At 46.0% G+C, this 12,846-nt stretch overlaps 1 protein-coding gene across 1 annotated transcript in view; it reads right to left on the bottom strand.

Annotated features, from left to right (window-relative positions):
• The window catches only part of HSD17B14 (hydroxysteroid 17-beta dehydrogenase 14), a 38,743-nt gene extending 33,855 nt beyond the window's left edge, over positions 1-4,888 (bottom strand). Inside the window, exons 1-3 of the mRNA XM_083162630.1 lie at positions 4,680-4,888; positions 2,162-2,197; positions 766-863 (exon numbers count right to left, since the gene is read on the bottom strand). Of these exons, the coding sequence (XP_083018756.1) occupies positions 766-863; positions 2,162-2,197; positions 4,680-4,788 (243 nt within the window). The 5' untranslated portion in view covers positions 4,789-4,888. The remainder of the gene's footprint in view (positions 1-765; positions 864-2,161; positions 2,198-4,679) is intronic.
• Between the last annotated feature and the right edge of the window lie 7,958 nt (positions 4,889-12,846).

The raw sequence follows: 12,846 nt of genomic DNA, 5'->3' as shown, positions 1-12,846 counted from the left end.
CTTAACTATGCAATGGATGACCATCGATATTTTTACATATCGATGGTCATCCATTGTGTTTGACTGGTTGGCCTGTGGGCCAATCAAATCATGGGGGCGGGGCTTTGCGGGGGTCAGGGGCGGAGCTATGCTCCGTGTCCCGGCACTTTGACAAAGAAAAAAGAAAAACATTGTGTTGCTGTTCCATCGATGGAGGGAAACCATCTGGTTCTCCCCCATCGATGGCAAAAGTATTCGACATCGGCCATGAACCATCGATGATTTCGAATCATCGATGGTAATCCCTATTACTAAGCAATTCTTCCTACAGAGAACGTGTACTAATGATGACATTATTGTTTTTAAAACACTTTCTTTAAAAGAAATAGATCAGAATTTGTATACCTATCAACATTGAGTGGTCAGTAGTAGTACTATTCCCTGTGAAAGGTGTGAAATATAAAGCAAACTCCAGAAATGGCACCCAATCTTGCACCTCTCACAGCCACTTTTATTGCCCAAATTGCAGATTTCTGGAAGCCAGCGGTAGCATAATTGAAGCAGAGCACCCCACTTACTGGCAAATATGATGTTTATCAGGGGAATTGAATTGACCCCTATTCCTTCCTTGGCCTTCTATGGCTCACTGCAAAAAGACTCCCTGTGCATCAGTGTTTAAATAAATGCTAAACCAAATTGTAAGTGTGGGATCATAATCCTGCCACTCAGTCAGGGGCGGCCATATTCAGACATGAGTATCTCCAGCAGGAAATAAGCTGTGGTTACCTGGATATCTTCCTCTTTGGTGACATCACAACAGACATATATAGCAGCTCCTGGACTGCATTGTCTCAGTTCAGCCTCAAGGTCAGTAGCGGTCTCTTCTGAAAATCACAGGAAGGGGAGGGCTGAGAAAATAATACGTTTGTGCACAGAATTTGTGTTTCATACCATTGGCATCACTGGCGGGGTGCATGGAGGGTCAATCGCCTAGAGGTGGCATGAGATACTTGGGATACTTTCCCGCTTTTTTATGTATACTCTGAGGAAACCATTAGATATGAATGCTCTTTAATGCCGCTCATTAGGTGTGGAAGCACTTGTGAGATCACCTCAATATTCAGTTCAGGAACACTAAATATAAACTAGGACTTCTGTGGATTACCTACTAGCCAGAATTACAAATCCGGTGGCCTCGTTACTCAACACAGTAGTTAATATCAGAGGCTATGCAACTTTACATTACTTAAAGATGGTACGAATTAAACTAGCCACAAATGACATTGTTTTTAGGTCAACAATGGAAAAGTCGCATGAGTTTTTCACATTTTTTTTGAGCCGTCAGGCGGTATTTCATGCCCAACCATCAACTAGGGCAGTGGTTCCCAAACTTTTTGAATCACGGCACCCTTAAGTATCAGAATATTTTTAACGGCACCCCTAGGCCAAAAGTTGGTTACTAATTTCATGAAAAAATATTAAGTAAGTTGTGATTTAAATGTTTTCCTTAGGTCCAGTTATGTGGTGAGAAACATGATTCACTTCTGTTTACCCACATATTCTTAATTGGAAGCCACAAGCACTGATTTTGCCTATTTCATTGTCCATAAATAATTTGGATTGGATCTGCACCACCAACCTGAGGCACCCCAGCAAGTGCTCCGAGGCACCCCAGGGAGCCTAGGTGCACAGTTTGGGAACCACTGAACTAGTGTGCCAAGCACAGCGAGACATGGAAAGGGACGTGGTACATTTTAACGGTGTCAATGATGGGGGAAAAAACTTGAAAAACTTTTGACTGTCGACGTGGCCATTGTCCACCTATAAGCTTGTGTCGGCCTTAGCCATGTCGACCTATTTCATGTGTCGAACTAATGACCCATGCCCTATCTGGGATGGGCCCCACTCAGGATGTGTCTCAGTATAGCACATGGGGACTTGAGAGCTAGGTGTACTGGACACTGTTACTGAATAGGCAGGTTCAATGTCATGAAAAAGTACTTTTTGTAGACTTTACCAAGACTTTATCAACGTAATAAAAACAAAATCCATATATATATAATTGAAATGTTAATGTGTGAAAGGTCTGCCAGGAAACCACTGGTTGTTATTCCTACTTCCCGTCTCTGAGGCTGTGTCTCGTGATGTATGTGTAATTGTGGCAGTAGATCAGCAGTCATACCTTTGGAACAAAACACCACTCTGGCTCCATTCTTCACTGTGTAATAGCCCCAGACAGAACAAAGAAGAGAAATATTTTGTTAGTTAATACAGAGGTTATTTATTGTACTAAACATAATGAATTCTCGCTTTGGGAAACATACTTATGAAGGTCAATTAAGGAAATGATGTTGGACAGTTTCTCCTCTCAGGTCTGGGCATGCTGGCACTTGTGGAACAACAGTTTTGGTGATGTAGTTTTAGACCAGTTAGGGAGGGAGCATGCTGCACTTCTATATGAACACCTTACCCGCATGCTTTAGCACCTGCTATCCTGATTCCTGACATATGTGCATTTCATGCATGCATTGCTTTGTGCAAAACAAAGTACGGTTTTAGGTGGAGCAAAAGATAATACTCTATTTCTTGTCCAAAAGATCATGTAATAATGACAAAGTAAATTGTGGATGTGAATGTGTGACAAAGTACCACAAAAAGGACTTTAAGGTTTGCTCTGGTCCAGCATTGACTGGAATTAAGGGCCCTTGTGCAGTGTGAACAGTGTCATCCACAGTCAGGGCCAGATTAAGAGCCTATTGGGTCTCTAGCCTTAAAATGTTCAAGGGCCTATTATGAGAAGTGGCAGGGAAAGTCGCTGGTGACCAGCGACCATTAGGGGCTGAAAACGGGAGCGCGCACCCGTCGATTTATCGCCGGTGCACACTCCAATCGCTAGCAATATGGTCGATCAGCGACCATATTGCTAGCGATTTTTGCCCGTGTGTACGCACCTTAAGGCTGTATAAATGCACAACAACATTTAGGGTTTCAAAGGTAACAGTTAGGAACTGACAAACATTAACAAAAAGAAAATGTGCACTTTGGATTGTGCTGCTAAATCAACAAGAGGGATAATCCTTTACTTGTGAGATAAAATAAACTTTAAATTCAAAACCATTGGCTGTGTCATACAGAGGTAACTGTGATCTGTGGATTAGTATAACCGGAATCTCACATCGCTAGTCTGTGCTGTTGGAGTATCCTGTTACTTTTACTATCAAACTTTCAGACTGTGGATGTTGCAATCTTCCTCATACCATTATCTTGTTCTTGTAACTTTATGTTGTAACATTTTTTTTTATGTCTTACTTCCTCCATATAGAGGTGTAGGTAGAGCTGGCGAGATTGAAAGGGCTGACAGCATCTCTTCAAATACTAACTGGGGTCTTAGCGCACCAACATTTCTGGGACAACAACAATAATGAATTACAGAGTTAAAGGAGTGGATAAATGACAATGTGGGGGCTGGGGAGTACTAATGAAGGGTAGGGAGGGTATAAAGGGGGTGGGACAGGGGCAAGAGGGGAGGTAACACAGTGGGAGTCAGGAAGAAGGGAAAACTACAGGAAACATTAAAATGTAGTAAGATGGGAGTTCTACTGAAGATAGGATGTTGTCCATAGCAACCAGATTCTACTTATTTATTTAGAGCCTAACATATAATAGATAGCATCTGATTGGTTGCTATGGGCAACATACCATCTTCAATAGAACTCCCATCTTAGTCAATTTTCATCTTAGTGTTGATAGGGACATGATTTTTGGGTTAGCTGTTCACGGACTGGAGAAATATGAAATTGTTCCTGTGTTTTAGTTCCCACTGCTACTACTTGTTTCAACATCAAATCCTACCACACAAATTATATAGGGTGTACACAGGGGCCGACCCAACGGCAGTTGATACTGATTTGATATCGATGGGCGCTGGGACCTGGCGGGTTTCCCAGCATCGGGCAGGAGGGACGGCGAGAGGATGGCATGAGATAATCGAAGCAGAAATAGGGTTATGTCACTTGTAAAACCACTCACAGAGGCAGCAAATATACTAGATGTCAGGAGTCCAAGGGTTACTACTAACCGATGTCTCTAACCGGCATACGGTCATTAGGTCGACAAGCATTGGGTCGACACCATTAGGTCGACATGCAGGAAGGTCGACACAAGCATTAGGTGGACAGTCAAAAGTTCGACATGGGGTTTTTCACTTTTTTTTTTGAGCATACATGTGCCGAGAAGCAGCATTTCATGCTCTACCATCCACTAGGTGTGGTGGGGGAATAAAATAGTGTGTCTGAAGCATGGCGAGCGCAGCAAACCATGCGAGAGGACGCAGTCTCAATGTCAACTGTGTCAACATTCGGGTAAAAAAAAAACAGTGAAAAACCTCACGTCAACCTTTTGACTGTCGACCTTGCCCATGTCGACCAAATTACATGTCTACCTACACCCATGTTGACCTTTCTGCATGTCGACCTAATCATGTCAACCTAACTGCTGGAGACCTAATGGTCCATACCCGTCTAACCTGCAGAAAATCTTCTAAAATAGCCTGAGTATAGCACAACAGATTATAATTAATTAAAAAGGTGCACATACACAGCATACAGTATTATGTGCATTATTATTTGCAGTAAGATTACTTTGCTTTTAAAGGGCATCTTCATTCATAAAGTTAGAAAACAATCACCACAAGTTCTTACCAAATACCTTGACAATTGCTTCTCCAATGCCCTTTGTACCTCCTGTGACAATAACCACCCTGTTGTGGTACCGCAGGCTGCTGCTGGTTTCTGGTCCACTAGTAGCCATGGTGCTTTGCTCATAAGTTGTGATATCTATACTAAAGTATTTGTTTCAGCAGCAGAGTTACAATCAGTTCCCATCAGCTGATCTGTTCAGAAAGAGGAAATTGAACTGGGCATGCTCCAGCGACTGAGGCATGATGGAAGATGTAGTTTATTCATTCAGATATTAAGTAAAAGGAAAATACAGCCAGTTCAAACATCAAACAATCTGTCATCTTAATACAATTTCTCCAGTAAATAAATTCTGTTTATGTATTGTACAAAATATGGGTCAGATTTAACAACGAATGTTAAACGGTTCTCCAGCCAATTAGCTCTTTCCTTACTAGCATGTGTTTAAAAAAAGACAGGAGCTGATTGGCTAGAGACGGTATTCCCAACCACGGTCCTCAAGGCACACCAACAGTGCAGGTTTTTGTGATATCCAGGCTTCAGCACAGATGGTTTAATCAGAATCCCTCAGATACTAATTAAGTCACCTGTGCTCAAGCCTGGATATATACAAAACCTGCACTGTTGGTGTGCCTTGAGGACTGTGGTTGGCAATGCTTGGGTTAGAGCATCATTTAACACCCATATGGCGAGATATATACTATGGCGAGATAGAATCGCCAACCGATCACACGCCCTGTTCTGTTGGAGCCCACCGCGCCCTCCCGCTGCTCCTCTGTCGACGTCCGCAGCCCCCACTAACCCTGCCCATCTCCCTCCCACCATGCTGACGGGAACGCGCAAGCGTGTGAGATGCTCTCGCCTCCCCATCAGATGGAGCTCCTGTCCGCCAGCCTGCACCAGCTCAGGGGATCTAGCAATTCCTCAGGCTGGCTGACAAGCATTCCAACCTGTCTCAGAATGGTTTTAAAAATGACAGATAGGAGCTGATTGGTTGGAGGTTTAGCGCTCTCTATTTTATCACTAATGAGTTATAACAAAAATATCACTTGTTTTTAAATCAAAACCTATTTTTCCAGAAACAGGGCTGATTCAGGACATACCTGCTTACTCTCCTGGAATAGCCAGAACATAGGCTTCAGAAAATCATGTGGATCTCCCAGCACACCAGTAAGGCAGGGTTGCCTACTTTTACGGTCTCTTCTCCAGGAGAACTGTGGGGGGGGGGGGGGGCCCTCCTGAAAAGCCATGACTCGTGGTCAGGGCCGGATTAACAATGGGCCTGATGGAGCTACAGCTCCAGACCACTCTCCAGGCCCATTTTGTAGCTGAGGGTCAGGGCTTTCCAACAAGCCCAGCCCCGCGTTTCTAGCCTCCCGGGAACTGGAGATACCGCCAGGCAAAGCTGGAACATTTTCCCCATAGGATAACATGAGACCCGCTAATTCCGACCCCCACCTGGTTCCAACGGCATCACAGATGCTCGAGGTTGATCTCAGTCTAACCCAAATTGCTGGACCTTCAATCTGATTTCAATCGTTTCTGAAATGTAATTTTATGGCTGTTCATGTTGTTTGAGGACAGATTTCTCTGGAACCAAATGGCCCAGTTTCACAGGACCAAAATCATTTGAAAATCATTCGAAGCCCACATGTAAATGGGTCAGTTGGCTCCTAAGATATAGCTGGTTGTTTAAAGGGGAGGGGTAGTTTTCTCTCATCACACCAGAAAATGCAGGAACTAGGCTGGTGTAATAGGGGCCAGCCCGGGTAAATCCCTGCATTTTCTAGTGTGAAAGGGGTATTATTTCAAATAGCCGGGACCTACATTGCTCTGAAAACAGCCGGGCAGCCCCCTGCTCTCTGTCCGGCTGTCATTTCTGCCCGGCGGCGGCTGTCCCCCAGTTACCGCAAGCAAGTATTCCCCCTTGGCAATGAGCATGCAATCCCACATGGCAATGAGCATGGAACCCCTGGCAATGAGCATATAGGTAAGCAGCACTTATACAGCATAATTTTTAATAGGTATTGTGATGTTTGGCTTAATACGTAATGGACATTATGCTGTGTGGCTTAACATGCAATGGGCATTATGGTGTAAATTTTGGTGCGCAATGCCCCTTTTTATGAAGCCTTTTGTGCATTATTGCTTACAGTGTGTATTTTGGCTCAATCCATGTGGCAAAATGGAAATTTTGCCTTAATCTGTGTGGCATAACGTGAATATTGACTCAATCCGTGTGCCATAGTGTGAATTTCGGCTCAGTCGGGATTAATTTTTGCTCATTCCATGTGGCATAATGTGTAAGAGGCAAGTACAGTATAAAGGGGTTACTATTTTGTTGCATGATTTGTATAAGGAGTTTATGAGGTCCCGTATGATATGCCGGTGGTCGGAATCCCGACCGCCGCAATGCCGACAAGGGGGAGCTGTGGATTGCTCCCCCTTGCAGGCACACTGCGCTGGCCACGCAGCGAGCCCGGTACCTTGCTACGCTCGGCACACTATTTTATTCTCCTTCTATGGGTGTCATGGACACCCAAAGAGGGACAAAGTGCCGGCATTGTGGCGGTCGGGATTCCTGCATCGGTATTTCGACCGTCAGGATTCTGACCGCCGACATATTGACCACATACCGGTATATGGTGTGGTAAATTTAGGTGACCACATAAAAGGTGCTGAAATGTTGTCTACCAAGTTTTGGCTTTCAGTATTTTTTTTATGACTGGAATGCCGCCTAACCCCGCAAGTATCTTAGGACATCAGCATCCTGTGGGTGCAACTTTGGAGGGCACCCACCAATATATCTCCATGCATTTTTCCTATACCAACCCTCTGTCTTTTCCAGGCATATGTAATTAGTTGAAAGTAGTTGCACAAATAGAGAAGCACCCATGAGCAGACCACCCAACCAGAACATTGGCCACACCCCCCACATTATTAGGTGCTGGCCACAACCCCTATTATTGCGCATAATAGGCCCTTGATAATTTTCAGCTCCAGGCCCATTTAGACCTTAATCTGGCTCTGCTCGTTGTATTTACACAACAGGACGAGGATGGATGGGTTGGTGGGTCATTAAAGTTGGGAGGTAGGCTTTATCTCTCACCAAGGCTTAGTAAATAAACTACTTTGTTTGATCAGTGACAGAGAGAGGGATGCACTAAAACAGAGCATATGGAAATTAAGTAAAAAACAAGAAAACCCTGTTATCTTGGTTTTTACCGCATTTCCATATGCTCTAACCCCCCTCCGCCGGATCAGTGCTTTTGCTGGCGATCCCTTAAAGGGATGGGCTTCTTATCGCAGCGCTGTGTGAGTGATCTGTCACGGATCTCTCCCAGCATGCCCCGCGTCGGCCCTGGTGCTTTGCACATGTACAGATGGACTCCTTGGTATCAGACCCGGAAATCCAGCGCCGGAGCCACATCGCAAAGGACAGAGCTGTCATTTGCATTAATAATCAAATATGTTAGAGCAAATGCGATTATTAAGTATGCGGTATCCGGCGGAGGAGGTGATGAAGGGCAACGGATGTTAGAACATCCCGCTCCACGATCTAGTTGGTTGGCACTTTGTCACCCTCCCCAGCTTAGCATAGAGATCTCGCAGCCTGTAGCATCACAGGAGCTGATTGGCTGGTACTTTATCTCTCCACTAACAAAAGCTTAGTACATCTCATATATATCATTGAAGAGCCACTACTGTCTATAGACAGTTAGGCTGATTCTTATTTAGAAGTAAAGTTAAATACAGCAAGTAACTGTATGCCTGAGCAAAACCATGTTCACAGCAGGCAGGGGCCAGGGCAGAGTGTAGGGTGATTTAGATATGGGTGGGGAAGAGGCAGAGTTGGTGCAGTTGGTGCATTACACTGCTGAGGGGGAGGTAGTGCCACCGGGGATGAAGTGATCTCTGCCAGATGGATAGCAGCCGGAGCTGGTCTGTCCCTGCCCGCAGAGGTGTAACTAAATATTTGTAGGCCCCATAGCAAAAGTATGTAAGGGCCCCGTATTTAGCAATTGATGGTGATAAATGTATGTAAAACATATTAGACAGTAAAGATGGGCCCCATTCGGCTCTGGGGCCCCATAGCAGCTGCACCCCTTGCACCTATGGTAGTTACGCCTTTGCCTGCCCACTTCCATCTCACATACTGAGCAAGGAGGACTCTTCATGGAGGGGGGGGGGGGGTGCCTTGGGTTCTCAGGCACACTCTAATTTCAGGCACCCCCAGCAACCACTGGATGTTGTTGAGTGAGAGGTGCTCCTGCGTGTGCCAGGAAATTTAAAGGAGAGATCTATACCGGGCGCCACGGTGGAGCTCGGAATCAGTAGTAAGGCTGTAGATGTAGCTTTTTGTACATCTCCAAAGTCACTGGTGGAAGACAGGACATGCTGGAACATGTGGTGTCACTGACCTGACCTATATATTATTATAACCATTCTGCTTCTACATCCTGTATTTATGCTGATCATCCAATGTGTACCATTACACATCCATTGTGTAAGACATAATATGAATTTTGTACTGTGGTGTATTAAATCTACATGTATTATTAGGAACTGCCTTCCACTGTCACCCACTGCCTCCCCAATATTTCCTTGTTCACCATTTACCTGTCACCCACTGCAGCTCCCTATTACCCACTACCTCCTTGTCACGCTCCATCCGTCACCCTTTGCCTTCCCTGTCACCCACTGCCTCTCCCAGTCCCTATTATTCACAATCTCCTTGTCACCCTTCATTGGTCACCCTTTGCCTTCCCTGTCACACACTGCCTCTCCTTATTACCCACTATCTTCTTGGCACAATCTACCGGTCAACCTCTTACATTTCCTGCCTCTCTTCTTTACCTACTGTGTACTGTTCACCCACTGTTTCCCCATTTCACCCTGACTTCCACTCCTACCATCTGCCTCTCCCTGCCACACACAGTCTCTCATGGTCACCGTATGCCGCTACCTGTCTCCCACTGGCTTACCAGTTGCACTCTCCCTTTCACCCTCTACATTTTTGTCACCCACCTACTACCCAGTCACCCTCTGCTTTTCTCTGTTAATGACTACCCTGCTACCACTTGCAAGTTCCACCACTGGATGTATAAACTGAAATTAAGGAAAAAATTATCTTTACAATTATCAGACTTCTGGTCTTTAGATGCCCAATGACACCTGTCAGGTTTCTCTATATGGAAATTCCCGTGTGTGTGCAAGTCAAGAGGAGTGCAAAACAACACCTGCATATAGAAACATAGAATTTGACGGCAGATAAGAACCACTTGGCCCATCTAGTCTGCCCCTTTTTTTAAAAAAAATGTTACCTCAAACCATATTTGATCCTTATTTTTTTGTAAGGATATCAATATCCCAAGCATGTTTAAATTTTACTACTGTATTTGCCTCTACCACCTCTGATGGTTGGCTATTCCACTTATCTACTACTCTTTCTGTGAAGTAATTCTTCCTCAGATTTCCCCTAAATCTTCCTCCCTCTAGTTTCAGTGCATGTCCTCGTGTTCTGCTGCTCCTCTTCCTGTGAAGAATGTCTCCCACCTGTACCTTGTTAAAACCCTTGATAGATTTGAAAGTTTCTATCATGTCCCCCCCTTTCCCTTCTCTGCTCTAAAGTATACATATTAATACCCCTTTTCCACTTGCAAAAATATCCCGGGTTTTTACACATGAACGCGCATCAACCCGGGATTTAGTGCAGTGTGAAAGGGTCTTTGAGGAATATCCTGTGTTCAGCATACCGGGATCTCTACCCAGGTCCTGACCTGGGTAGGACCCGGAATCGACACGGGATGCCGTCAGTGTGAATGGTCCCGATCGGGTACACGGAACTTTACGCTACTGCTAGCCGGGAAGCCGCTTCCAGCAGCCACTATGGGGAGAGCACGGGAGGCTTCCCAGTCCAGGAGAGCAGGTTCAGAGCCACCTCCAGCTGTTTCCTCTCCTCCCAAGAGTCCCAGAGCCACGGGGGAAAGAGCGAGCAGCAGGTCCCCTCCGACCCGGGCCACCTCCGGCAGCAGCCACTTCACAGTAGTGGAGGAGACCAGCGCGTCCTCAGACCCGAGGGGAAGCACGTCTAGGGCACAGGCAGAGTGCAGCCCCCCGGAGCTGCCGCCGCCGCAGACGGACAGACCCCCAAGATAGAATACAAGAGGCACATATGTGCTGGCGTCTATTTTTAATGACATGTTTGTATCCACTTGCAGTCCCGGGTCATACCCGGGAATGTGTGAATGGGGCTGTCCCGGGTCTGAATGCAATGTGAAAGGGTACATTCCTGGGTAGTGTCCCGGGAAGCATCCTGGAACACATTCCCAATATGACCTGGGACTGCAAGTGGAAAAGGGGTATAAGATATTTTAGTCTTTCCTGGTATGTTTTGTGATGTAGGCCATGCACCATTTTAGTTGCCCTTCTTTGTACAGTCTCTAATGCAGTGGTGGCCAACCTGTGGCTCTTGAGCCTCATGCGGCTCTCCCCCTTGTAAAGTGCGGCTCCTGCTCCCACTGCTGCCCGCCGTCTGTCCCAGTCACCCCTGCTGCCGGTTCCCTGAATCCCTTCTCCTTCTGAGGGGAGGAGAGCGCGCATCGCGCATCTCTCCTACCCTTTACTGTGCATCCTTGTGACTGGGCCGTCCGCCAATCAGAGCTCGTGGTCCAGCAGCCAATCAGGAGTCGGCCAGTGAGCTTTGATTGGTGGGCGGCCCAGTCACAGGGAAGTGCGGGGGAAGGAGATGCGCGGTGTGCTGTGCTCTCCTCCCATCTGTGACATGACAGGACTGCAGGAGGACACCAGACTGTCCTTTCCCCGCCTGGCAGCAGCAGCAACAACAGTGAGTGCTGCTGATGGGAAATTTGCACTGTGGGGGCATAGCAGTTTGTGGCACTGTGGGGGCATAGCCGTTTGTGGCACTGTGGGGGCATAGCAGTTTGTGGCACTGTGGGGGCATACCAGCTTTTTGGCACTGTGGGGGCATACATGGCACCGTGGGGGGCATATGTGTATCTGGCACTATTGGGGGCATATGTATATATGGCACTGCACTATTGGAGGCATATTTTTTTGGGCGCATGCGCCTTCGGTGCGCGCATGATGTCGGCTCTTTAGCTTGACTACCGATATTTTTCGGCTCTTTACCTCTGACCGGCTGGCCACCCCTGCTCTAATGTATTTATATCCTTCTGGGGATACGGCCTCCAGAACTGAACACAATACTCTAGGTGAGGTCGTACCAATGACCTATACAGTGCCATTATTACTTCTTTCTACTACTGATACCTCTCCCTATGCAACCAAGCATCTGACTTGCCTTCTTCATTGCTTTGTTACATTGCCTACTTGCCTTTAAATCCCCTGAAATAGTGACACCTACTGTAGATCCCTCTCTTCCTCAGTAGTTTCCATTATAGTGCCATTTATACTATATTTAGTCGGTACTTGTTTCCTAGCACGGCGCCCACAATATTAAGTTGTATGACATCGCATTGCATTGCATGTGGGCATATGGCATGCAATTTTTAATTTTTAATTGTATAAGCACCCTAATGGGTGCTTACAATGTTAAATGCACCCCAACTATCAACGGCAACCCGAAGATGCGTTTTACTTTACATGTATTCCGCGTCGCCACACTATATAAAATCAACTCCACGCCGACGTGGATAGTGGGGGTATGAAAAGGTCAGAGGACACGTACCGCCGCCCCTCGTGGGCTCGCTGCGCTTGCCACGCTTCGGGTTGGCGTTGATAGTGGGGGTGGCGTTGGGGGGTGCTTTTAACATAGTAAGCACCCATTACGGTGCTTATACCATTAATTATCTTATATGGGGCACATTTAACATTGAAAACACCCATTAGGGTGCTTATACAATTTTAAATTGTATACCACTGTATATGGCATACAATGCGATGGTATACAATTTAAAATTGTATAACATCGCCTGCCTTCGCGTAACATCGCATACCATCATATGCCTTATGGTCTGCGATGTGATGGGCGCTGTGCTAGGAAACAAGTACCATTTAGTCTTTGGATTTTTGAGACCCAAGGGCATGATTTTGCATTTTTTGGCATTAAACTGTAGTTGCCATGCTCTTGACCATTCCTCTAATCTACCTAGATCCTCAATCATTTGTTGTACCCCTCCTGGTGTGT

This window comes from Crinia signifera, chromosome 19 (genome assembly GCF_055691185.1).
Source record: "Crinia signifera chromosome 19, ASM5569118v1, whole genome shotgun sequence".
Classification (NCBI taxonomy): Eukaryota; Metazoa; Chordata; class Amphibia; order Anura; family Myobatrachidae; genus Crinia; species Crinia signifera.
Note: the sequence above shows the minus strand (reverse complement) of the source record. Positions and strands in the feature narration are given on the sequence as shown.